At 44.0% G+C, this 27246-nt stretch overlaps 1 protein-coding gene across 3 annotated transcripts in view; it reads left to right on the top strand.

The window, feature by feature from the left end:
* ddr2a (discoidin domain receptor tyrosine kinase 2a) overlaps positions 1 to 27246 on the top strand; it is a 36338-nt gene extending 9092 nt beyond the window's left edge. Inside the window, exons 2-17 of one of the 3 annotated variants that reach the window (XM_020049091.2) lie at positions 9357 to 9483; positions 17717 to 17819; positions 18346 to 18574; positions 19122 to 19269; positions 19506 to 19608; positions 21471 to 21654; positions 21906 to 22146; positions 22268 to 22339; positions 22502 to 22638; positions 22812 to 22971; positions 23125 to 23369; positions 23603 to 23730; positions 23941 to 24138; positions 24279 to 24513; positions 24721 to 24870; positions 24954 to 27246. In XM_020049091.2, the coding sequence (XP_019904650.1) occupies positions 9402 to 9483; positions 17717 to 17819; positions 18346 to 18574; positions 19122 to 19269; positions 19506 to 19608; positions 21471 to 21654; positions 21906 to 22146; positions 22268 to 22339; positions 22502 to 22638; positions 22812 to 22971; positions 23125 to 23369; positions 23603 to 23730; positions 23941 to 24138; positions 24279 to 24513; positions 24721 to 24870; positions 24954 to 25085 (2547 nt within the window). In that variant the 5' untranslated portion in view covers positions 9357 to 9401 and the 3' untranslated portion in view covers positions 25086 to 27246. Of the gene's footprint in view, positions 1 to 9356; positions 9484 to 17716; positions 17820 to 18345; positions 18575 to 19121; positions 19270 to 19505; positions 19609 to 21470; positions 21655 to 21905; positions 22147 to 22267; positions 22340 to 22501; positions 22639 to 22760; positions 22972 to 23124; positions 23370 to 23602; positions 23731 to 23940; positions 24139 to 24278; positions 24514 to 24720; positions 24871 to 24953 lie in introns of all 3 variants that reach the window. The other 2 variants (XM_010872283.3, XM_010872281.3) reach the window with 2 other exon arrangements.

The following is a 27246-nucleotide window of genomic DNA, read 5'->3' as shown; positions in this document are numbered from 1 at the left end:
CCCCCAAACCAGGTAATCCGCAGGTGTGGACCAGGACCTCATCTCCTTCTAAAATTTAAAATTGGAGGAAACTGAGAAAAGATAGTAGTACATCCCTCATGTCCCCCAGCACAATAATATAGCAGCGTAACACCTTTGAAACTGAGACGGGGGGGTCCGGTGACACTGTGGCCCTACCCGGGGGAGGCCCCGGACAGGGCCCAACAGGCAGGAAATCAATCCAACCACATTGCCAGGCATCAACCAAAGGGACACCCACCAACCGCAACCCCCCTGAATGAGGGCCGAGTATTGCTAGCAGCGTACAGCCCAACTGCACAAGTGCGCAATAGAGAGTCAACAACAAGCCAGTGACTCTTCCCCCGAAGGTGGAGGTTAATTATAGCTTTCATATTAGGGTTGCACGATATTGGAAATAACTGACATTGTGATATTTTGTATTTCTGCAATATATAATGCAAAATGAAAAAATACAGGATGTCTTCACCAGATGACTTGAAAAGCTCTATTTGAGAATAATTAATTAACAATAACTATAGGTAAAATATTATTGTGCAGGTAGGGCCTCTTATATAGTGGTTTCTTTTACCTATGAACTAAATTCAATGTGGTTTCCTTCTCAAAAGGTCTTAGCTGTATTTTGCAGCATCATGGCACTTCAGCATCACAGGATAGGTTAAGCAGTTCATGCTACGCCGGTCTCTACATTAAAATATTTGGTGCATGCATTCTGAATGGAGGAAGATACAGGCGGTCTGCAAGGAAAGATCGTTTGATGTCATTGTCATGTAATTCAGTCTTGCCCTGGATCTGGAACTAGGAAAACCCCGGCCTTGTGTCAGAGCAGGTTGTCTGTTTCAAAGCAGGTTGTCTGTTTCAAAGCTGGTTGTGCAAATTAAAAGGTTGTGTGTTTCAGAGCAAGTTGTGTATGATGGCAAGTTATGTTATGTAGCAGGTTGTGTATTGTGGTGCGTTGTGTTTTTGTAGCAGAGTGTCTATTGAGGCGGCATTTGTGTTTTGTACCAAGTCACATGTATTTAAAGTTTGTGTGTATTATAGCAGGTTCTTTTTTAGATTAAGGCTGTGCGATGTTCTATGTCGCTGTCATAGATCTGGACAGCTTTACCTCACTATAATGAACCCTATAAAACCAAAATACCCTGCTTGGCCCATGAAACAGTCAGGGTAGGGAAGAACTTACACACACAAACAAGACACACTCGCACATACAGTGTAGTTGCGCATGTGCGCACACACACATACACATACACACTACAAACACATTCGGTACCAATACACACAGACACAAACACACACTTGCCAGCACACTCCCCATTTTCTCCTTGGTAGATGAAACCTCTTGATCTCAATGGTTTTAGGCCATTAAGGGAAATACTGGCGTTCTTTATTCTTTATGTCTCAAAAAGGTTTCCATGCACTTCGTCGTCGTATCCCACTTAGCTTTTTCACAATCCAATCTACAGTAGAACACTTCATTGCAAAACGGGTTGGAACTGTATCAACAATTATTCTCTCAACAAAAAAAAAACGTTGAGGCAATAATTCCTTTGAAATTGCATTGACGTGTTTGACTTTGGAGAGAGAGGGGGGGGGGGGGGAGGGGAAAGACGAGACGGGGACATTTTGCTATTGTTCTTTACCACTATTGAACAGATAATCACTCCATAAAAATGTCTGGAGTAAATGTGACTTATATAGCAGCCTACATCTTACTGTAAGCTTTGGTTTGTAAGACAAAGAGTTCTGCACTGTCCTCTCTCTCTTCCATTCTCCCCTTTTCCTCTCAGATTCTTAAAATCACCTCTTCTCTCAAAATCTCTTCCTTTAAATTCTCTCCTTCTCCTTTCTATTCCCTTCTGTTTAACTCGTCCTCTTTCCACTGTTCTCGCTCGTTCTCTAATGGTGTTGCATTGAAGCGATGTTGACAGCAGAGCCAGGCAGGGCAGGGGACCAGGGGTGGGTCTGTTGTTGTCCAGCACTGGTCTCCACGGCTGAACAGGCTGGCCAGTATCGTAGCAGGTAGGGAAGGCTGTTTAAGGAGCCGGGGGTGAATTGGAGCCAACTCAGCTAAACCTTGGTGTGTTTACTCTGACCGTTCTCCCAGGGTGCAAGGGCCATCCACCCTCTGTGGGAGCAGAACAGGACTGGGGGACGGAGAGGAAGTCTTTCCAAGAAAAGCTGATTGTTTCCACACACACACAAAACCTCGCTGTCTACATTCTATCCAGTTTACTGTTGCAACATGAGAGTTTTGGAGGATTGCGGGATCAGGGGTCATTACAAAAATGTCTGCCTGTCTCCCTGGGTAGATGGGCATACTGTATAGTCTCTCCCTTCATAGGGCTTCTTTTAGGTTAAGAGAGAGCGAATAAAATGGTACGTAGACTTAGCTTGCATAATCATTTCTGTAGTGATTGAATTTACACTAGCACGTTCGAGATGTACCACAAGGATAGTGGCTGTTAATCGTGTGAAAATCAAACGGCATGCGTGCGCACTGCATGGAAATTTGATGCAGAATTGTCCTCACCCTTGCAATTCTCCGGGGGAATCGAAAATGCGGCGCATGCTACCTCTGGAGGTGGCGTCTCGTGCTATCAATACCTGCAGGTTTTTAATCAAGTCTTGTTTAATATGTTTCGGGAAATTTGGCGTAATGTGACCAAGCCCTTAGTCTGACCTTGTTCTCATTGGTCTCTGCATGGTTTTATCTGTGTAGCAAATGTGTAACGTCCCAGTCCAGGTTCACATCTGTATACACACCGCCCAACATAAAGTTGTCTGTTCAGTGGAGCCTGTTAGTGATATCTGGAGCTGAATAAAAAGATCCCAGTTCAAGCCTCAGAAAGCGTAGTCTGTGGTTTCTGACGGGAGTATCTGTCATTGGCCGCTTCCTGTCCGGAGCCTGGGGAAACCAATAGTTTCTGAGGAAATACTTTTCCCCAGCAGTAGAGGCAACGGTCCAGTCTTTCGTTTCATGAACAGCTGTAAGTTAATACAATAAACTAGATGAGGTGACTGTCAAGCAAACACACTTGCACGTGCACAAAATTCTGATTTATTAACAGCAGACCACAACTTAATAAAATAAACTGGAACAGGTGGCTATCAAAACTGTTCCTCTATGCTTCTTTACTGCCATGCTGTCATAAATGAAGTGAAAAATGAAAGACTTGAAGACATTTCTACTGATCTGCAGTGTGGCCATGTACAACTTCACATTGCTTTACACACATTTGGAGTTACAACACATAGTGTCTGTTTTGCGAACCCAGATATGGCTTTTCAGTCCTATCCTCGGCTTAATCTGTGAAATCCACCCCTAATCACTGAGAATGATGATAGCGAGAGCTTTTCTGTTTGTATCTTCAAATTACAACATTCACAAGAAGTGCAAACATTCCTGAGTTTTATTTCCTAGCAGTGTTTTGGTGGAATGATTGTGTTCCATCTGATTGAATACATTTCAATTACAATATTTTTTTCTAAAGTGCCTTGCAAGGAAACTAATGGGGTGCTATTAAAGAACCAATCCAGGACAGTCTTTAAACCACTCAACCATGGGAGAAAACTGGAAGGGAGGGTGGAGACGGATTAGGTTTTCACACTCCAATTTATTTAGATGAAAGGGACTAAATGGCTGATTTGTACTGGACATTTTTTACAGTGTAAACCGATGAAAATCACCTTCCGAGGTATTGTGGGATATTCTTTTTTTTTACTGATTCTCAGTGTCTGGTGGAGTGGAGGGAGCGCTGTCATAGGAAGTTTTGAAAGTCCTTCCAGCTCCATAAACAGCATCAGAAATAAACTATATTTGGTAAGCAACTAAAAACAGCTCACTCTGGACATGAAATCTTATTACCAGCCACAGCCCTTGTTGGACAGCGTGTCGTGTCGGTATTCAGGTAAACAACATTGTCAGTGAGTTTACACTCCATCCAGGTCAGTGGTTTACACCTTTGGGAACAGCGAAAGTGAATCAAAAATAGTGTGTACATTTTATGTTAATGTTATTTAATTTAAATTGTTTTCACGGCAATTGATGTAGTCTGAATAGGCTTGTAGGAGCAATGTTAGTGACCACAACCTGGTGACCAAAACTTGTGGTTTAAGTGTGTGTGTGTGTGTGTGTCTGCGAGGGTGGGAGGGACAGTCTTTCAGTAAGACAGACTTCAGTTACAGCAGACTATCCATCAGCCTAGTCTCCAGGAGCAGTGAACACTCCCACGTGTCTGACTCTTTAATTACCAGATGTGTCACCTTAACAAAGAGTGCATTGATGAGGGTTGTGTGCATTTTTTATACAGGGTGAGTAGACCTTTCTGTGTGTTAGAAAAGTACATTTGAAAAGTTTTAGTTTGAGTCTCTCCATTTGACAGTTTCCAAATATATTAGTCTGAGAGCACAAGAGCTGGGTTTGAATAGGACTAGTTAAGATTAATGTACAATTTATATTGTATCACCTTTCTCTCTACCACAGCTGTACCACTTATCACACACACACACACACACACACACATGCCCTAGTATGTCTGCTCTGATTCTTTGGATCTAGATTGGATTTGACCTGGCAGATGCTTTGCCTTTTTCTAAAAACATTGTGGTCTCTCTTTCTGTCTCTCCCTCTTTGTCTCTCTGACAACTCTTAGTGATTTGACCTCCAAACCTCAGGATCTTTGTCAATCAGAAACATTCAAATGTAGTGCTTTGTTTGATTTATCTCAAGTTCAAGCTGATTCTTTTTCTTTGAAGCCCTTGTGAAAGCATTGAGAGCTCCCTGTCTGAAGTTTGTTTGTTATCGTTAAGGTGACGTTCATCTGAGCCGACTCCCATCTGATGTTCTCTGTTGACTGTTTGACTTTGGAACGATCCGGCAGACGTGCTCTGTGGCTCCCGGCTTTGTCTGAATGCACACATGGTGGAAGCGGAGGTTGGGTTCCCCCTGAGCAGAGTAACTGGATCAAGCATTTACGTTGAGCCTCACTCATTGACGTGAGTTTGTTTGACAGCGTTAATGAGCGACAGGCGGCGCTGGACTAAAGCGGGGGGCCATTCACTCGCCTAGATCAATAACAATCCCTGACATCCTTTCCCCCGCGTGCTCCAGTTCTGCTGAGCACTGTCAATGTCATTGGATTCATCAGATGTTGGCAGAATCACTTGGACTGCACAGGCACATTAGCCAGAGTTACGTACGGGTCCGGCAGAGCCATGTGTAAGGTTGGCGTCGGGAGCCGGTGGTACTCTTAAGCCTGGGTGGATTCCTGCAAGAGACGTGGGAGTGGATGAAACCCATTCCTGAGGCAAATTAGCCCTGAAGTAGGCCCCATCTCTCCCATAGGGCATGTATTGTACGCACACAAGCACACACACACACACACAGGCACCCTACAGTAGACCTCTAGCAACAGGCCGTGTCAGAGAAGTGTGAAAGGGAATGTGAGGGACAGTGTGACAGGACACAGGCCCTGTTCTGTCCGTTCTGCCCCCGTTACAACCTCCTATAACAGGCCAGTGAGGGCCCCGAACTCCCCCTGCGCCATCCTATCTCCCTCATGTCACTCCCTGTCTCCTTCTACTCCTGCGACACCCCCGGCTCCACTCCGCCCAGCTCCTCTCTCCCCAGTCTCTCCGCAGTCTCCTTCCTGGCTTGCCCTCTGTTTGTGTTGGATGGCCTCCTGAGGACCATTGGCTTGTGGGTGCTTGGTGATGAACCGTTACTTTCTGCCCTCCTGAGAAAGTCAAACAAACACAAGTTTACCAAGGAGTCACGCTTATACAGCAGAAGAGAGTTACATGTACCTCAGACCAGAAGACCAAACAGATCTCTCCTATATAAAAGGATGCCGTTATTGACATGTCCTGGTATAGCTGCATTATGAATTATAGGTCAAGCGTTGAATGGCTGAAAGCCGTGCTATATCGGAGTATTTACTTCGGGTGTGGTGAAAAAAAACTACTTTAATTATGTTTACCAGTTTATAATAGCAATAAAGCACCTGGGGGGGGGGGGTACATGGCCATAATACCACGCCTAAGGGCTGTACTGTCCAGGCATTATTGTTGAGTTGTGTGTAAGTGATCTTAGTCATGGTATATTTGTAATATACACACTAAGATCACCTCAGACCTAATTACCCAATGAATGTCTGGAGGAATGTTAGTTGGACACTGGAAGGCTGGGGTAATGAATACTGTTGTCTGGCCTGGTCCTGCTGAGTAGTTGGGGGCTGATGTATTTATCATCTGTGACAGAATAGTCTTGGGCAGTTGGCTGTCTTATCTTTGCTCTTTTCCTCATACTCCCCCCCCCCCCCTTTTTCTCCCTCCTCCCCTATCTTTCTTCGGTCCTGACTCATTGTCAGTGAGACTGGGCCAGTAACTCTGTACTGTTATTGGACTTCAGCTGTATGTTCTGTAGGAAACGCTGCATCAGAATCAATGTGTTACCCAACGATAATCATACTGGAACTGGAAGCGCAATCTCAGCCCCTAATATGCCAGAAAACATTTATCGATATTGCGAAAACATTCACCAAGAAATAGCCATTTGAATCTCGCCTTTTTCGGAGTGAAAAGGGCACTGGAGAATTTTGCACCAATACATTAGAGTGGATGTGCGCTGTTATGAAATGAGAAAGAGCAGAAGTTTTCCACGATTGTGAATGCGAGACTATGAGTCTATAAGCCTGTATCCTGTCTGCGTGTGTTTCAGAATCTGCTCTGATGTTTCTATAGCAAAGCCCTGTTATGGAACAACAACCCCACACTCCTTTCAGATACCTGCCTGGACTGAGAGTCAGGCTGTGGATCCGCCTCCTGGATCCCTCGCCCTGGGGGCTTGACATCCTCAACCTTCACTTTGGGTTCATCTACTGACTGCTACTAGGAGAGAACTGGCTTCTCTGCTAAAATGGTGCTTGTTTACCAAAGTTAGATCAAACCTAAATCACTGTCTGTCAGAGCACATAATGATAGCATTCTGCGTTACAGAACCGAATGTAATAGCATAGTATTTGGTTACTGTAAGACAAAAAACACCACCTTGTTTCCAATGAGATTTTAGGATGATTGTGTGAATGGTCACATTTTTCTTTCGTGCAGCCACACGGCAACAGTGGAAAATACAGCTGGAACTGGGAGAGAAGGGGATCGAAAGGTGTGTGTGTGTGTTTAACCTCTGTTACACAATCACATAAACATCACTGTTCACCTCAAGGAATGGAAAATAGAAGGACAGATTTGAAGAGTATTTCCACACAACAGGACCTTAGAAAATGGAAAATAATTTAGTTTTCGTTCTAACTCTACGGCCAGGCTTTTTAAGAGAGCTTCTCTCACTCGCCACATGGTAAATACATTTCTCCCTCCCAAACACACAACATGGGGCACCAACTGTTTGTGTTTCATTAACTGTTTAAGCCCAGCGTTAGCCCCTATATAGCCCTTGCATATATATATTAGACCAGTGTCTCGGTTTGATATGGTTGTAATCTGATACTACAAGAACTAGAACTTAATGTATTACAATGAAGAGTGCAAATTGTCAGGCTTTCAGAGGTTGATGAATGTTAGCAAAGGACTGCAATGAAGTTTTGCAGTTGTTGGATTTGGTGACTAGCTGGTAACATCCATGTTATAAGATTGAGGTTATTGCATTTGGGAGAGAATGTACAATATTCAAATTCCAAATCATAACCTGAATAGTTGCTTGATTGAAATCTTCTAGAAAGCTGTGTATCTTGTGTTCTTCACCTTGAAATGTTGTAAATTTATGGTTTTGTAGGAACTGAAGATTTGAAGCTCTGAGAATTCAGGTGTCTTCGGAGGGCCATCTTGTCAGAAGCACAGAGAGCGTTGGGAAGCTAATCAAAATCAATACATTGGAATGTTTTCCACAGCCAGAAAATACCCAGAAACATAGAAGACCCTGCTTTAGCCATTATATAAAGCTTCAAATTTGACAATCATTCTTAACTATGTAAATGTCTCACTATGGTCTGTGTTAAGGACTATGTTAAGGTCTGTGTTAAGGTCCTTTTTAAGGTCCAACTTGAGGTCTGTGTTAAGGGTCTATGTTAAAGATCTATGTTAAGGTGTATGTTGAAGCTGTGTGTTAAAATCATTGTTAAAGTCTGTGCTTGTGAGGAGCACTGTATGGCTGGATATTGTCATGTTGACCTATCAGCCACTCCTACAGCAATGAAAATGTTTCATGGACAGGGATGAACAGACAGAAAAATCACACGCACAAATACACGTTTTTGCCAAGGATGAAGACCAGGGAACCTGTGGGCTTTGTGATCTGTCTCTAGTTTTGACCTGTACTCCCCATCCTGTGAATACTTTATCCATGTTTACTGCCATCTTGTCTTCACAAAAGTTACCAAAACCCTGTGCAAATGCATGGTATTTACAAACGTTCAGGGTATTGCCTTTAGAAATTGTTCCATGTTACTCTGGAATGTCCAACTATTACTGAATACATTCGGGGGAAGTTTACACTTTCTGTTTCCTTTTATATAAGCTCCCGTCATCCCAGTAATAAATGAACATGACCATTTTATTCCCTGTACACTTTTAATGGGGCGTGGTGTTTGTTACATAAGAAGCTGTTAACACTGGGGAACCGCTACATGCTAACACTGACTGGGATGATGCAACATGCAGTTAGAACCATAGAAGAGAGTTTCCATATGGACCCATTCCCTCCTCCACACACCTTTTATTGGCCCATTAGGTGAGTGGGAGGCCAGACAACCACGTGTTACCAGAGCAAATCACTCTCAACTCTTTTTAGGATTCTGTGGAAAGTTAGAAGTGGTTTGACCAGGGGCTGTTGAAGATACCACCTGTGCTGAACATCTCACCATTGCTCAGTATCAGAAGTTGTGTGTGTTCCAGCCCCTCTCACTTTCTCTCTCACCCTCTACTCTGTTTAAGATCAATCTCTCTGTCAAATCTAGAACGCTCACTAACACAAACAGTTTAGATTAATTCATACCATTTTATGTAAATGTTATTCCTACAAGCTGGCTACTTACGTAAAGAAAAATGTAAAAAACGATCCTTCTGATTTTGATTAAGGCCTTCGCCCTTTTTTTCATGTTCACGAATGAATGGAAATTCCGCTTTCAGACAGCAATTATAGTCTTTATTGAGCATATTAAAACCATTCCTCCAAGAGAAGCTACTGCTTTCCCATAGAGCCCCTCAGATGTTTGGTTTCCCAGAGAAAAAGTGCAATGGTCTAAACATGGGATCCAACGCGGTCCAAATACCTCCACTCACGTGACCCATTCTGACACCTTTCGCTTCTTCATTGATCTCAGGTTTGAAGAGCCTCTCCGTGAGTGAGAGTGTGTGTGGCGTTTGGGATGAAGCGCCTGTGGGACACAAACTTCCCGCTGCTCATCCTACTCTACCTGTTAAGAGATGTCACCTCTCAGGTCAATCCAGGTGAGTTTTGTAGCCTTTTAAAAATATTTTTTGTATTTTTTTTTTGATTGAGTCATGCTAGGATATCAATGGAATCTGTATTATGCACAGTGACACATTCTTATGGGTCGATAAAGAATCGTCAAAGTAAAACATCACCTGCTTTATCCGGTGATTTATTTTCACCGGTGCGTGGTTGATACATTCACCCCAAAAAAATTGTGATTTTCCTAATTACCTGTTTGCGTCAATTCCTACAACTCCCAAGATTCGCGTCTCGGAAATTAATGTTTGTTGGTATCACTTGTGATACAGTCCACTATGTTACTCAGCTGAATCATTTAATGCCAGCATCGTTTCATGCCAACACCGGGAACGTTGATTAGCAAAGGGAACTACTGTAGCTAACCATAGCCATAGAAACAAGTAAAACTGGTAAAGAATTTGAGTGTTAATATTGATTTTGATGAGGACCTTACTGGATTTGCTGTCATCAGTGGAAGTATTAACAGTTAATTCTAGCTGAAATTCCTGCCTGCATTTTGAAGGACAGGAATGCGTTGCAGAATTTGAACTGATATTCCAAAACACAAGTCTAGATAATTGTAGGGACCTGTCAATATCACATTGTTATGAACGTTCTGTAGGGCTCACACTCCACTGAACCATTTTTTTCAGGAAGTAGAGCAGCATTGATTGTAGCCATAAACATTTAGACAACATCTCTGTGATGAACCAGTCATTTGAAAATAATATTTATCATATTATATTCAGTATTTGGTAATATAAAGACACATTTTAGTGTAAGGTTGAACAAAGTGACAGGTGGAGTCAGGGGTCAGTTACCTGTAGCACTTGTAGGTTAATGGGAATCACTGGCATAAAGTGGGGTTGAAGTTAAATGTCTGGTATGGAAGTAATTTGGATGAGGCAATGTAACTTTTTCACAGGCAAGGCATTTTGATAGCTATGATGTAACAGTATGCTAAATTGTGATATTGACCATGCATTGACTAGGAAAATATGTGATACATAATTTTGGGTATATTCATTATAGTTTATAAAGACATTTTTTTTAATCAAATTGTTTTGAGAACGATACATTTGTCTTATATTATTGTCTGCCATAATTTTTGGGAGAAAATTCCATAGCTGTTTTTGTTGTTAATTAACAAGGTTCCCTGATTTAAATAATAGAGAACCATTTCACCTGTTCTCAGTTGACACAAGGCCATATGTGACTCTTTCACAAGACACCATATCTGGTCCTAATCATATATAAAATGTAATGGCATAACATAAAACATTCTCTAAACTGGAATGAAACTCTTGGCTGCACGAAAAGAGAGTACTAAGAGCTTAACCTTTAGTTAACGACAAAGAACCATTAAATAGCTCATTGAGTTCATTGAATCATTATGGTTCCACATGGACCAACTCTGGAATTTTTAGTGTGGTAAGTCTCTTTGACTTACGGGTGACTGGTATGATGTCAATGGTTCACTCCATTGTTCTCCGTATGGGAACAGGCAGCAGAGGTTAGACGGTGGGACCAGTAACCAAAAGATTTCTGGTTCTAATCACTCAGCTAAGTCAAAGATCTGTAATTATGCAATTGTACAAGGCACATATATTCATAAATGGCTTCTGCCTTTCAGAAGTCACCTGGATTTCAGCAACAACATTCAAACCAAATCTCCCCTTATAGCTCATTTGCTACCTATACTCATTTTCACTTCTGGTCCACTTGAGCAGAAACGGATTGAACTGTGTAGAATAGCAGACACCAGGAAATGACTGTGGGATTTTGCTTCTCCCTGTCTGCCATTGTTTGTTTGAGACCAGTGGAGGAGAAGAGGCGGCAGATTTTTTTTGCAGCTCCTTTTGACCAAATAGAAATGTTGTATTTTAGGATGCACCCAAAATAATCCTGGTAAATCAGTGTTGTGAAATACTATCCCTCCACTGTTACTACTGCTTAAAAACAGATGGGTCGCTCAGGCAACGTGTGATGTAAATGAGACGAGCCGAGAACAGACTGGGATCACTGGACGCCAGGGCAGCAGCCAGCAAATCAGACCAACAAACGCAATAACTTTTACTGTTGCATATGTAACCATTTCATAGAGCTGCTCCTATTAAATATATGTTTTACTGTGTAATGTAATAAAAGAGCTGGGCACAGGACCAACATATTTAGGAGTGTGCATGTGGAGGTATTTTATAGCTGTGGCGTGGCAGCCTGCTCAGGGAGACGGACATAATTGTACATTCAGTCCTTCACATTAACAGCGCTTTTTAATTCCAGCCAAGCTACGAACCCAACCAAACTTTTCTCACTAACTCGTCCAGGGCTCTTCAGAGTAAACACAGGCTATTTTGCATATGCTGTAAAGTTTTTTTGTTTATGTGGCTTGGTGCAGTTAAACGTCCATTTTCATTTACTTTCAGGAACATACAGTACATCAAACCTTTAACGTCTTTATCAGTAGAGTGAACCAATCAAGCACACAAACAAACACACTGGACACACCATTCTCCATTCATTTGAGTATTCTACACCACACAATGCTTACATGTTTGTATCCTGGCACAGAGACAGAGAACGTTGTTTTAAGAAGAGGGTGTTCTCCCCCGAGGAACAGAGCATGGAAGTGGTGGGTGCTGTGGTTGTTTTCAGGCTTCTTTACATCTTTGCTTCAGTAGATGTACACAGAACATGCAGATGTAGTCTATGATACATTTAGATCTATCTATAATGCACCATATATAGTCCAGTCTAATCCCCAGTCTCTCTGTACACCATACATAGTCCAGTCTAATCCCAAGTCTCTCTTTATACCATACATAGTCCAGTCTAATCCCAGTTCTCTCTTTACACCATACAGAGTCCAGTCTAATCCCCAGTCTCTTTTTATACCATACATAGTCCAGTCTAATCCTAAATCTCTCTTTATACCATACATAGTCCAGTCTAATCCCAGTTCTCTCTTTATACCATACATAGTCCAGTCTAATCCCAAGTCTCTCTTTATACCGTACATAGTCCAGTCTAATCCCAGTTCTCTCTTTACACCATACATAGTCCAGTCTAATCCCCAGTCTCTTTTTATACCATACATAGTCCAGTCTAATCCCCAGTCTCTTCAGGGTAATAATGCACAAAATGTAATTTAGTATATACAGGAGTAGTTTTATTCCAACCTGTTTCTCTACCTCACTCTGGCCTTTCAGTCCCCATTTACTCCTCCATGTATCTACTATCTACACTTCAGCCTGATGTCTCCCGCTCCGCAGTGAAACATGTCGCCCACTCACAGTGGAAGTGAGACAGACAGAGATGGTAGAACTGCACTGCTCTGGAATTTTAAACAAGGGAAAGTTGGCATCACCCTGCATCTCAGTGCTACTAAATTCAGCAATGCATATTTCCTGCATTCAGTTTTAGTATTCTCCATCCAGGCAGCAGAGTGATAAACTGGGACCTCTAATGGAGTCAGCTAGACTCATAGCAAAATGTAGAGCGACTAGTCGCGAACATGGAGCTTATTGAGCAGATTCCTCTGGTCTTAAATCTGGAAATAATTAGGATTCCTCCCTCATTCGCTTTAGATTTAAATGCCCCACAATGTGGCATATTTGGGATTTCAAATATTTTCTTTCACGCGTTTAACTTTGGTCATGTTCAGTTGCATTGGTACCTTGTACTACATCACTTCCGAGCGGCCAACAACAGCTCTAAATATACAAGCCTGTTTCAATGCGTTTTCCTGCTGTGAGAATGTTTGAAAAACCGTCGACTCCAGTGGGATAGTTGGGTGCACACAAAAACATCCACGCACACAAAACACACACACGCACGCACAGGTGTGTCACCTCATCCCGTGTTGTGAGGATGTGGTGAGCCACAGTGATAAAGGTCACAGTAAAAACAATGGAAAATAGTCATAGAACTACATGGCCAGGTCAACATGTACAGTAACATCAGATCTGATTGGTGTGCATGTGTGAGTGTTTGCGTGCGCGCACAGGTATGTCTTTGTGAATGTTCCTGCATGCGTATGTCAACTGTCCACAGGGAAAAGAGTCCGGGATGTTAATATGATCTCCCTGTTGCAATAGCATTTAAAACATTTAGAGCTATTATGTTTTAAGAGGCTTCCGAAGTTGGTAATTTCCCTTTTTGATTTCTGATTTGATTTCTCTTAGAAGGGAAATGATGGAATCCTACAAAGGTTTCACTGAAATACTATCCACATATTAACTCACGTTTCCTGTTGCTGCTTGATAATTATCATTATTTTACCTCTATTGCAAGCTAGCACTAATTAAGATCCTACCTTGGTACACGCACACTCCTGCGTGCTTGTGCACGTGTGTACGTGTGTGTGTGTGTGTGTGCGCGCGTGTTTGGAGCCTGTGGTTAGACAGCAAACACTATGGAACAAGCCTTCCTTTCAGTGGCCGGGGCATGAAGAGAGAGAGAACGGGTGAGAGAGGGAAAGAAGCCACTTGGAGCTGGATCAATGTGACCTGTAGAGTGCATGAGCCAGTATTGTTGGTAGAGGGTTCATCCAACTTTCTCTCTTGGCCTCTGTTTCTTTTTCGCTCTTTATACCTCTCATCTCTCATTAATTGTTTTCTTTCTCCCTCCCCACACCAGGTTATAATTCCTCCACTCTTTCTGAGGTGACATTATTAGATTCTATGTGTGTGTCTGACCCATGGGTCACCCTGAAGGGGCAGACTAAATTAACCACTCTCTTTATCACTCTCTCACTCTCTATCAGTCTCTCAGTCTGCCCTTTCCTCCTCTGCATGCCTTAGGATGTGGTCACACTCAGCCACAGATAATGGCTTTCATCCATTTATCCCAGGAAATAAACTTTTTCTCTAACTTCTTTTTGTCGATGGTCTGAGCGGCTGGTTCTGTGTGGGTGTTGTAGATGGAAAAATACATAATTATGGATGGAGTTCTCTTTCACCATTAACTTAATCCCATATTACAGTATGTTGTTCAGAGTTTCATTCTGTATTTGTGTCCTGCAAAATTACCATGATTTCAATGAACGTGAATATTGATGTGATTTTTCAAATACTCTCCTTCTGTCATACATACTCTATCTGTCCCTCTTCAACTCTCTATCTCTACCTCTGTAACTCTCTGTTTATCTCTTTTTCTGATTCTCTCTCTCCCTCATCAACTCTTTCTATCTCTCCCATTATCTTATCTCTTGTTATTTCTCCCTGTCCATGCATCTTCTAATCACCTCTATGGTAAATGTTGCTCCTTCATACCACCTCTATGGTAAATGTTGTTCCTTCTTACCACCTCTATGGTAAATGTTGTTCCTTCTTACCACCTCTATGGTAAATATTGTTCCTTCATACCACCTCTATGGTAAATGTTGTTCCTTCTTACCACCTCTATGGTAAATGTTGTTCCTTCTTACCACCTCTATGATAAATGTTGTTCCTTCTTACCACCTCTATGGTAAATGTTGTTCCTTCTTACCACCTCTATGGTAAATGTTGTTCCTTCTTACCACCTCTATGGTAAATATTGTTCCTTCTTACCACCTCTATGGTAAATATTGTTCCTTCATACCACCTCTATGGTAAATGTTGCTCCTTCTAACCAGCTCTATGGTAAATATTGTTCCTCCTTGTTTACACACAGACCAGTGGGGAAATACCATGGTAACACTATAGACCATAAATAGAATACAACAAAATATGACATTAATTAAATATATATGTTTATTTTACAATTATTTTACATTTCAAATTAAATGCAACCTTTTAATCAACTGAGAAATGATCAAGTCAAATGTCCTGCTATTAATAAATATGTTTTAGATGTCTGGCTCACTGCTCTCTAATGGTGTAACCGAGCTGCCTAGAGAACCATGAGATTTGCCAAATGCAACTCATGAATCAAATCGGATATTATGATTGGAAAAATTGCAGATGCATCACATTTGATTGCAACTCTGTTACCAAAGTGACCACTAATGGACTGAAAGTATTGTATGCGTATTATTTCTTTCCCTTCGGTCGCAGTGTGAGAGGTGTTGGGGGAGATGATGACAACGGAAGTACCAAAGGGGGAGGAAAGGAGCAGAGAGGGAGGAGCAGAGAGGGAGGAGCAGAGAAAGCAGCCGGTTTTTGGAAAGGCTCTCTCTCTGAAAGGTTTTCTAATCTGGGCTTTTAAGCCAACATTTGGAATGGGAAAGAAAGAAAGGATCCTGAAGGAAGGGAGGACAGAAAGGGCCTTGAGTGTTCTGTGTGCTGTTACTGGCAGCATAACAAAGGTCTTCCTGTGTGTCAGGCGGCCCTGAGCTAAGGGGCCTTGCTGAAGAGAGTCCTTGCGCTTCCTCCTCCTCTCCCAGACCAACCTGACGCCAACATACCACTGTTGACATTACAGTATACATACATCAATGACCCCTGTTCCCCCGACCCTAACCCTGACCCTGACCCTAAACCTGACCCTAAACCTAACCCTGACCCTAAACCTGACCCTTAACCTCCACTATAAGATGGTTTTTGTGAAATGTTCAGAAGCTAAGCTACTGGTTTCGATTTTTCAGGTTTTGATTGCTAGCGTCCGTTTCTACTGCGCAGAGAAGGCAGTTGCTAAAATTTAAGTTGAAGTGGCGATATAGCCAGCAGTTTTTATATAAACCTTACACCTCAATAAATATTGTACATACACCAGGCCTGCCTCTATTTTCACTTCCAGAAACAACACTAAAAGGTTGTATAAGTAAATTTATACCATCTCTTAAATGTTACCAGTAGTTACCCACTATCCCACCGAAACCCACTGAAACACTGAGACACGATGAAATGTTGAAACGCCCACTGTTGACTTTGATCGCACCTCACTGCTACAGGGGAAAGGCCTCCAAGACCACACAGGAGAGGAGGGGATATTCTCTAAAAGACCGACACGCACACAGATTACACGCTAGCCCTTGTGTTTGCACTGGAAGAGAGGTTGAACGGATCCCTGCTCTTTATTTCAATAAAGCCACCACACTCTGAGTGCTGGGGAGAGGGGGCGAGTGTTTGTGCCCACCCTGACTGAACGACCTCCAGCACTGCTCACTGTCTCTCTCACCCCTCCCCTACTCTCATATCCCTCCCCTCCTTTACTCTCTCACCCTTCCCTTCTACTCTCTCACCCTTCCCTTCCTCTGCTTTGTCTCACCCCTCCCTTTCTTTACTTTCTCTCACCTTTCCCTTCCTTTAGTCTGTCTCACCCCTCCCTCCCTTCTACTCTCTCACTCCTCCCTTCTACACTCTCACCACTCCCTTCTACTCTCTCACCCCTCCCTTCTACTCTCTCACCCTTCCCTTCTACTCTCTCACCCCTCCCTTCTACTCTCTCACCCCTCCCTTCTACACTCTCACCCCTCCCTTCTACTCTCTCACCCCTCCCTTCTACTCTCTCACCCTTCCCTTCTACTCTCTCACCCCTCCCTTCTACACTCTCACCCCTCCCTTCTACTCTCTCACCCCTCCCTTCTACTCTCTCACCCTTCCCTTCTACTCTCTCACCCCTCCCTTCTACTCTCTCACCCCTCCCTTTCTTTACTTTCTCTCACCTTTCCCTTCCTCTAGTCTGTCTCACCCCTCCCTCCCTTCTACTCTCTCTCACCCTTCCCTTTCTCAATTTTTTCTCACCCCTCTCAACCACTCTGCCTTCCTGTACTTATCTCTCTCACCCCTCCCTTCCTCTTCCTATCTCTCCCTCTCTCCTGTGTTCTATTTCACTGCCTCCCTCTGCGCCTCTCTCTGCGCTTCCCTCTGCGCCTCCCTCCCCTCTCTCCTCCCTTCTCCTGTGTTCCCAGCAGGATTTCAAATTGTGGTGCTTTAACAGAAAGGGAGATTAAGTTGTTTGTATTGAAGGTAAGGGGGTTGTTCGTGTGTCTGAACTCCATCGTTCATACCTGCCAACAATGCGGTTGGTGTGACTAGGCTGGAAAAGGCTTAGAGGGTAACTATTCAAACCCATTTAAGACCCTGGCGATGGAGATTCAACAGATAATCCAGGTGAATCCAGCCTGTGTTTGCCTGACAGCCCAAAACCCCCAGCAGTAGAGGGTACCGCCAAACACCTTAGAGCATTAGAGGACTACATTAACAGCACGTAGGGCTTGTCCAGCTAATGCTTGTGAGATTTGTATTTGGTGCGTGCGTGCGTGTGTGTGTGTGTGTGTGTGGTTAATGATGTATTGTGTTGCAGGAGTGTGTCGGTACCCTCTGGGGATGTCAGGAGGGCAAATTCAAGATGAAGACATCTCAGCCTCCAGTCAATGGTCTGAGTCTACAGCTGCTAGATACGGAAGGTACTGTACACACACACACACACACACACACACCTACTCCTCCATCCTGAGGATCCAAGACAGGTACACACACACATTGTTTGTGTGTATGTGTGCGTGCATGTGTTGGTGTGTTTTCAGGACATCAGTTCCTGTGTTAAAGGAAATGTCTAGTTAAGCCTGGAAAAAACAATAGACAAAGAACTAGTGATGGTGTCTGTGGGTACACTTGCATGTTGAGAAGGGTGGGTGGCCTGAGTGTAAAGAGGACAGTGGTGTAATCTATGTCAGGACAGAACAGTGTTTTCATTGCCTTTGCCAGCTCAACCCCTAACGATCCCTTTTCCATTCATTTAGGACAACAGTCTCTGTTAAATAGACTGTATGAACTGATCCACACACCACACCCAGATTTCTCTTGCCCCTCTCTCTCTCTCTCTCTTTCTCATTCTCCACCCCTTACTCTCCCTCTCCCCCCTCTCCATTCCCTTCCTCTCTTTCTCTCCCCCTTTTTCATCGATCTTTTCTTGCCTCCGTACCCACCCAGGCTGGACTTTGAGGAGGGCGACGGGGCGTGGTGTCCCGAGACAGTGGAGCCAGATAGTCTGAAGGAGTTCCTCCAGATTGACCTGCGCTCCCTCCACTTCATCACCCTGGTGGGTACCCAGGGCCGACACGCTGGGGGCATCGGCAACGAGTTCGCCCAGATGTACAAGATCAAATACAGCCGAGACGGCAGCCGATGGATCTCCTGGAGGAACAGGCAGGGCAAACAGGTAGCCAACCAGTCTGGGCAATGTGGACTATTGATGGACAGGAATGTGAAAGTGCTGAGCGAAATTGACTGATTATGGGGATATTAGGCATTTGGGACATTGCTTCAGGTGATAGAGGGAAGCTTAAAGGTTTGATGAATTATCTGTGTGTGTGTGTGTGTGACATGGCTGTAGGTGATAGAGGGTTTGATGAATTATCTGTGTGTGTGTGTGTGTGTGTGTGTGTGTGACATGGCTGTAGGTGATAGAGGGTTTGATGAATTATCTGTGTGTGCGTGAGACATGGCTGTAGGTGATAGAGGGTTTGATGAATTATCTGTGTGTGTGTGTGACATGGCTGTAGGTGATAGAGGGTTTGATGAATTATCTGTGTGTGTGTGTGACATGGCTGTAGGTGATAGAGGGTTTGATGAATTATCTGTGTGTGCGTGAGACATGGCTGTAGGTGATAGAGGGTTTGATGAATTATCTGTGTGTGTGTGTGACATGGCTGTAGGTGATAGAGGGTTTGATGAATTATCTGTGTGTGTGTGTGACATGGCTGTAGGTGATCGAGGGGAACAGAAATGCCTACGACATTGTGCTGAAGGACCTGGAGCCTCCAATCATCGCCCGCTTCGTCAGGTTCATGCCCGTCTCGGACCACTCTATGAACGTGTGCATGAGGGTGGAGCTCTACGGCTGTGAATGGCTCGGTAAGACAGGGACGGGACAGGGACGGGACAGGGACGGGACAGGGACGGACAGGGACGGGACAGGGACGGACAGGGACGGACAGGGACGGACAGGGACGGGACAGGGACTGGACAGGGACGGACAGGGACGGGACAGGGACGGGACAGGGTCGAGAGGCGCATTGCTTCACTCTGAAACATAGGTGGACTGAGCTTTAGCTCGGCGGGCTAATGCGGTCTCTGTCTCTCTCCGTCAGACGGTCTGGTGTCCTACAACGCCCCGGTGGGAGAGCAGATGAGTTTGGAGGGAGAGTCTGTTCACCTCAACGACTCGGTGTACGACGGCGCCGTCATCTTCAGGTGGGTGCCGCCCCTCGTCCTCCCAAGGCCTCTCGCTTCTCCTCGTTTCTCTTGATCTCCTTCCCTCTCTGTTTATTCAACGTCCCCCTCCTTCTTTGGTCCTTCTTCACCAAACTCTGAGCTGTGGTTCGGAGCTGGCCCTTTTGGTTGCCCGGTTGCCGTAGAGACAACAGCACGGAGACACAGCATGGCTCATTGTGGTTTTGCCACACACACACACACATATAAACACACGCACACACAACTTCTATGTGCAGTTATATGCGGGAGTTTATGGAACACGCACACAAACACGGACAAACGATTACACCCACATATGGCTTCAGTAGCATGAACGAGTGGGAGTGTTTGAGTCAGTGTCTTTGGACTGAAACTCCACTAGTTGAGCGTGTAAACACGTATGTGGGTATAATTCCTTTCCGTTTTGTGTTAGTGTTTGAGTCACTGTGTGCTGAATAACATCCTCCATGACACTGGCCCAAAACGTGTCCCTGTAGTAGTCATTATTAAAAAGCAACTGAAATCAACTGTTTCCCGAGGTGTTTTTTGGTTGCTCATTAAGCCGTTGAGAATCCACGTGGCTTTTATTGACGTTTGCCCGACCAAATGAAAAATGTCTGTGGTCAGTTCTGCTGTTTTTGATTTTAGTCACACAGATGTACATCTATACTGTTGTATTGTGTATTATTTCTCCAGTATGAATGTTTATACAGCATCACAACAACTCCAATATAAAAAAAATTTCCCTAAAGATGTTCCCCAAGACAGGATGTTACTTGTGTCACACATTTCAGTATGCTGTCAACAACTTAATGTGTAAGAAACAAATCCGGTTTAACTCCTCACTAACTGCTTAATATGGACAGATTCTTGTGGTAGTTTTCCCTCCCAGTTTGCCTGCTCATTGGTTTTAGTCTACCCTTGAGCTGACAGCCTTGGAGCAATGTTCTTCTTCTTTATGAAAGAAAGTAATGGAGAGAGCCATGAAAAATAGACTAGTAAAACCCTTACATACACACGAAGCTTCGAAGCGGTTGAATACAAGTTTATGTATTTTTATGTGAGTCTTACTAAATTGGCACTGCATGGCCTCAAATGTCTTCTAAAAATCTTTTTTTTTCTTTAATAATAGTATATAAAATAAGTAATGATAGTATAAAATAAGTAATGATGTAAATTATGAATTTGAATGAATACAGCTTTTTACCTTTGGAATCCTTTAATAATAATTGTACATACAAGTTTCATGATATGTCTTGTTATAAGTAACTGTATGAGTAGTTGTAAAGAAAACCAAAAACATTTGCAATATACGTCATATATACTGTAGTATGTCATATACTGATGCCCCAGTTCCAACAACTTTCTATGAAATGGTGTCTTACAGTATGTTGTAGTTACCACGAAACTGCGGATATTGCTGTTGAGATCACATTACCTTCTCTAAGGCAATTAAAATGTTTTGGTTTATACAAGCTAGTAACAAATGTGAGGATCTAGCATTCCTGTCAGCTCACAAGTTTAAAACAGTCAGAGAAGAGAAAATGGCTCATGTTGTGTTAGCACTCCCAAGTAAATGAGGGTGGATGAGATGACGCTACCACCTAGTGGTGGATGTTGGGTAGCCCTTCTTATCCTCACCCTTCCCAATTGACTTTGAGTGGTGCATTGTAAAACGATCAAACATCAAATTAAAATACTCATTCATGTGTGGCGGGCAAAGTTAATCAGATAACCTTTAACAAGTTGCCAGATCTCCTGGTTCACCCTAGATTTCTGGTTCACCCTAAGACAACGCTAAAGAGTAAAGAGCCGAGCTCTGCCTTCGTGTCTTCACCTCTCCGTCCTCCGTCCATTCCCAGTATGACCGAGGGCCTGGGCCAGCTGACTGACGGGATGTGTGGGCTGGATGACTTCACCCAAAGCCACGTCTACAACGTGTGGCCCGGTTACGACTACGTGGGATGGACCAATGAAAGCTTTTCCAGTGGATACGTGGAGATCATGTTTGAGTTCGACCGAGCGCGCAATTTCACCACAATGAAGGTGCGTGTGCGCGTGTAAGGGGCCGTTGTCTGAGCCGTAATTGACAGTGTGTGTTAGTGAAGCTGGTTTTTCAGGTGTTCAGCTCCTTCCAAATGCGAGGCAGTGCAGCAGTAAGTCTTCCAGCTCCTTTGACACATTTCAACAGAAGGCTTTCTCCTCAGGAGGATTTTAATGACCTGTTCTAGCATACTTCCCCTTCTTAGCTCTCTTTCACTTCTCTTTTTCTTTGTCTCTCTCTCGCGTGTCTTTAGGTGCACTGTAACAACATGTTCACCAGGCACGTCAAGGCATTTCGCCAGGTTATGTGTTACTTCCGCTCTGAAGCTGACTGGGAGGCCAAGCCCCTATCCTTCAGCCCCTCGCCGGACGACGTCAATCCCAGCGCCCGCTTTGTCACGGTCTCTCTGGCCAATCACATGGCCAGCGCCATCAAGTGCCAGTTCTACTTTGCCGACACCTGGATGATGTTTAGCGAAATAACCTTCCAGTCAGGTGACCACGTGCCCTGGTCACTTTCATGTTGTGTTTATAGAGAGAACACCGCTCAGTCCCTTTGAATATACACCTGTGGAGTCTTATCCGGTCTGATTTCTGTCTGCCTCTGCTCTTCCAGACACAGCAATGTATAACACGACTCTGGCTCCTCCCAAAACCGGTGGTGGCCCACCCACTAGCACTCAACCAGGTCAGTGCACAAAAACATGCTGCTAAACGTTTTTTTTTACCTCTCTTAATAAATAGTTTGTCTTTTTTTGTCAACCGTGAGCTATGGCTGCGGCACGGTCCCACTTCCTGATTTGATTCAATGGGTCAATGACATGGTGCCTTCCCTTATCCCCCCCGCCAGGGGATGACCCCACCCACAAAGTAGATGACAGCAACACCAGAATTCTGATTGGATGCCTGGTGGCTATCATCTTCATCCTCGTCGCCATCATCGTCATCATCCTGTGGAGGCAGGTCTGGCAGAAGATGCTGGAGAAGGTGGGTGAACTCGTCTATTCGCGCGCTTGCACACACACACACACACACACACACACTTGCAGTTTTGACCGAGTCACTCCGCGGTCAGGTGTATCTCCTCACTCCAGCGTCCTTGATTCTAGGCTTCGCGACGGATGCTGGATGATGAACTAACGGCCAGTCTGTCAACACAGAGCGAGGTGTTCTCCTACACCCACAACAACCCGTCCTCCTCGTCGGGGCCCAGCGAGCAGGAGTCGAGCTCCACCTACGAGCGTATCTTCCCCCTGGGGCCTGACTACCAAGAGCCTTCACGACTCATACGCAAGCTGCCCGAGTTCACAGAGGAGGCCGGTGAGTAGAGCGGACACACGGGTCCGAGTTTTCACATAAGCTGAGATCACACAGGAGCGAGTCGAGTTACAATGAAAGATTGTCCGCATAAGGTGAACCGATAAGGTCACCGCTTCGCCAAATCTGCCTTTAAGCTCTTTTCTGTGGTTACAGGTTTGACCAACGCAGCAGTGGCAGCAACAGCTTCAAAAGCTCCCGCGGCAACAGTTGGCCAGGACGGAGTCCCTCACTATGCAGAGGCAGACATTGTTAACCTGCAGGGCGTTACCGGTGGCAACACATACGCGGTCCCTGCTCTGACCATGGACCTCCTGTCAGGGAAGGACGTGGCAGTGGAAGAGTTTCCCAGGAAACTGCTCACTTTCAAAGAGAAACTAGGGGAGGGGCAGTTTGGAGAGGTCGGTGCTCTCTGAACTTCAGACAGAAAGTTTTGATTTATTAGTCAATTAATTATTAATTCACGTGAAATAAACTCATGCCTGATGCCCATTGATCAGGTTCATTGATTAGAGGAATCTGGTGATTTAGCCTGGACAAAAAGCTTTTGTGTCCTTTGTGGTTCATCTGAACCATCACTGGTGACCACTAGATCTAGAGTGTTGATCAGTCTCCATGTTTTATCACCCTGCAGGTTCATTTGTGCGAGGCAGAGGGCATGCAGGAGTTTATGAACAAGGATTTCCCCTTTGACATCACTGAAAACCAGCCAGAATTAGTGGCTGTCAAGATGCTCAGAGCAGACGCTAACAAAAACGCCAGGTATGGAGAGTGGAGTCATTAATGCACACGCTCTTCTGAAGTGTATCGCCCACACAGACATGTTCTGCATGACTGTTCAGTAACAGTTCACATTTGCCTGTTTTAAGATAAATGTGCCTGTTTTACGATAAATTCCTGTCCATCAACTGGCGCTTTCACCCAGTAACCCCTCAGACAGCTAACCACTGACCCCCTCTGTGGCATCATCAGGAACGACTTCCTGAAGGAGATTAAGATCATGTCCCGTCTGAAGGACCCCAACATTATCCGCCTTTTGGCCGTGTGCATCTGCAGTGACCCCCTCTGCATGATCACAGAGTACATGGAGAACGGAGACCTCAACCAGTTCCTGTGTCGCCACGAACCTGAGGGCCAGCTAGCGCTCATCAGCAACGCGCCCACTGTCAGGTGAGGAAAGAGGGATGGAGCGTGGTGGGAGCTGGCGTGTAGGTGTGGGTGTTTTTTGTCATTTCTCCATGTGTTTTAACCGCTATCAATGATAAGTCATCCTTCTCTCTCTCCTTCTCTCTCTCTCTCTCTCCCCCCAGTTACAGTAATCTGTGCTACATGGCCACTCAGATAGCTTCAGGGATGAGGTACCTATCCTCGCTGAACTTCGTCCACAGGGACCTGGCCACACGAAACTGCCTGGTGGGGAAGAACTACACCATCAAGATCGCTGACTTTGGAATGAGCAGGAACCTGTACAGCGGGGACTACTACCGCATCCAGGGCCGGGCTGTCCTTCCAATACGATGGATGTCCTGGGAAAGCATACTGCTGGTGAGGCTGGGCGGGAGGGCGGGAGGGCGGGAGGTCGGGAGGGCAGGAGGGCGGCTAGACAGAAGGGGCGGGGTTTGACTCTGTCCTCCCACCCGGTGGTCGAAACACAGAACTGTTATTATTGTTCAAGATCGTTTTTGCTTCATATTTCTTCTGTACATTACCAGGCCAAAAAGGTGCAGCCAACATTATTCTGTCTCCTCCCAGGGTAAATTCACCACAGCCAGTGACGTGTGGGCATTCGGGGTGACGCTGTGGGAGACCCTGACCTTCTGCAAGGAGCAGCCTTACTCCCAGCTGACCGATGAGCAGGTCATAGAGAACACTGGGGAGTTCTTCAGGGACCAGAAGCGACAGGTGAGTCCGCTCGCTCACATTCACCGTCATTAGCCGTAGACATTTCACCTGTATTATAGCTCACGGTCTGGTCCACGTTGTAGATTTACCTGCCCCAGCCGGCGCTGTGTCCCGACCCTGTCTATAAGATCATGCTGAGCTGCTGGAGGAGGAACACCAAGGAGAGGCCATCCTTCCAGGAGATCTACCGAGCGCTGCTGGAGAGCCAAGCTTAGGGCCTGCAAGCATACAGACTGACAGATATACACATGGGTGGATGAATTGCATCAACGTGGCATTAAGCATCCGTCAGTACATAGAACAAGTGATGGAGAAATGATGAATGGCTATCCCATTCAGATAGAGGCCAAAGTGAAATGTAGCAATTCAAGTTTGGCACTTTTCAATATTTTCCAATTGTAGTAGAAAGTTTGATGTTCCCACCTTATTAAATGTGGCGTCATGTAATGTCTATGAATTCAGTTGTCTTTGGGAAGACTGCTTGAATGTAAATAAGAATGCAGTTTCATCGATGTCTTCATTAGGTCAACCATCCGTGTTTAGTTCGGGGATTTGTTAGAATTTTTATATTTTACGTTTGTGTCTTTTGCAAGGTTATTCATCTCAGTCTCAACACTTTAACTACAGGCACCAGGGGAAATTATTAGGTGGTCAACACGTTTCACTTTTACATGATCTTGTCTACATTAACTATCAGCTATTATGAATCTGTTGACGTTGTGCCATATAGAAGGATATTTAGAATCATATCTTTTGGCTTTGAGTACAATTGATGAAAATAAATCATAACCAGACAACATCCATAACTCAATCCTGTTTCAACTGTAGAACTAGGGCAGTACTCTCAACTCCAGAGCATGCCAGGTATGTCAGACCGCTCCGAGACATCAGTGTGTACATCAACAGGTCTCTAATATTAATATTGTCAATTGAAATGTTTATGTATTGTTTATATTTGTTAGTTGGGTCTGCTTCTAGTTTATATATTGAGTTATTGGTCAGCTTTTTGTTTTGCATGGGAAAAGTTGTACAGAGTTGTATACAATTTTTTAACTTCATTTGTGTAGTTTTGAATTGTGTTCAATGTCTCAGTCGGTAGTCATTTCAGAAAATGGCAGTTAGCCTTGTGTGAGGATATAATCAATAACACTACAAATGTTTGTCCTAGAGACACATGTAATCCTCTGTCATTAATATTTCTGACTAAATCACTGTCCAAATCAGATCAGAGATAAGCTGCATTACTGCTGCTCCGTGTTTGGTCCATAACGTTCAGATTATGGCCAATCAGGTACCAGAATGGATGGATGACTATGGGTGAGCTGTAAGTTCAGACGGGTCTTTGGAAAGTGAAATGTAGGAAATAATGGTTCAAGATTATAATTTTTTTTACAAGTTGTTCTAAGCTATCTTTGTGTTGTATTGAAAGTGTTGAAATTAACAGCTGTTCTGTACAAAAAACTAAACATCTGTTTATGATTTTTCTCTGTTGAAAGAGAGCGAGAGCTGGTTGGAGGGTTTCTGAGTTGATGAAAAACAGGTCAGAAAGATATCTACCGCACACAAGGACAGTTGCCGTACAACAAGACTGTTGCTATAGTAGCTGTTGCGATTATGCAACTGAAACGCCATTACCTTGGAAGGCCTTAGGTGTAAACCCTGAAACCTTGCATGTGTTATTTACCTGTCTACCATCTCCAGTCTTCATGGCCCAGGGCTTAGTGTTGATGGCAAGCTTGCTACAGTCACACACAAATTCAACTTCACTCAGGGGCCATCCTCTTATCAGCAGTCTTTGCCCCTGTACCTTACTTCTCACATTGTATTGTCAGTTAGAATGATTATCTTTCTAGGTTATGTTCAGATATAGGCTGAGATCCAAAACAAATCCTCTGATAATGTTTTTCATTCTGTGTATCATGTATCATTTTCTCATTTTTTTCCAGACACTTTCTTGACCATGAGCTAACCATATATTGCCCTGTGGGAAGTATATTTGTAAATATATAGTAGGCCAAAGATAAACATGCTTGATGGTATAGCTGTCAGTAGTGTGGATGATGCATTGATATCCTAAAGTCCAAGAACGGACCCTTTCACTGCATCTCAGTGCTTTGTTGTGTATTAATGCTTTATTATTGTATTATTGTGATAAGCCGGCTATAAAGACAATGATAGCATACTAATGTATATTACTGAAGTTGTATAGAGGTTGTAACTGTGTTTCTGCGCAAGGAAATTCGATAATGGTTTAATTGTATTAGATATTTGAACTCAAATGTTTGTCCCTGAACAAATAGTTGAATTCAGAGAAAGCATCACATTTGGACTGATTTGTCATGATGATAATTTGTTACAGACAAAATAAAACAGAAA

This window comes from Esox lucius, chromosome 8, assembly GCF_011004845.1.
Source record: "Esox lucius isolate fEsoLuc1 chromosome 8, fEsoLuc1.pri, whole genome shotgun sequence".
NCBI classification, from domain to species: domain Eukaryota; kingdom Metazoa; phylum Chordata; class Actinopteri; order Esociformes; family Esocidae; genus Esox; species Esox lucius.
Note: the sequence above shows the minus strand (reverse complement) of the source record. Positions and strands in the feature narration are given on the sequence as shown.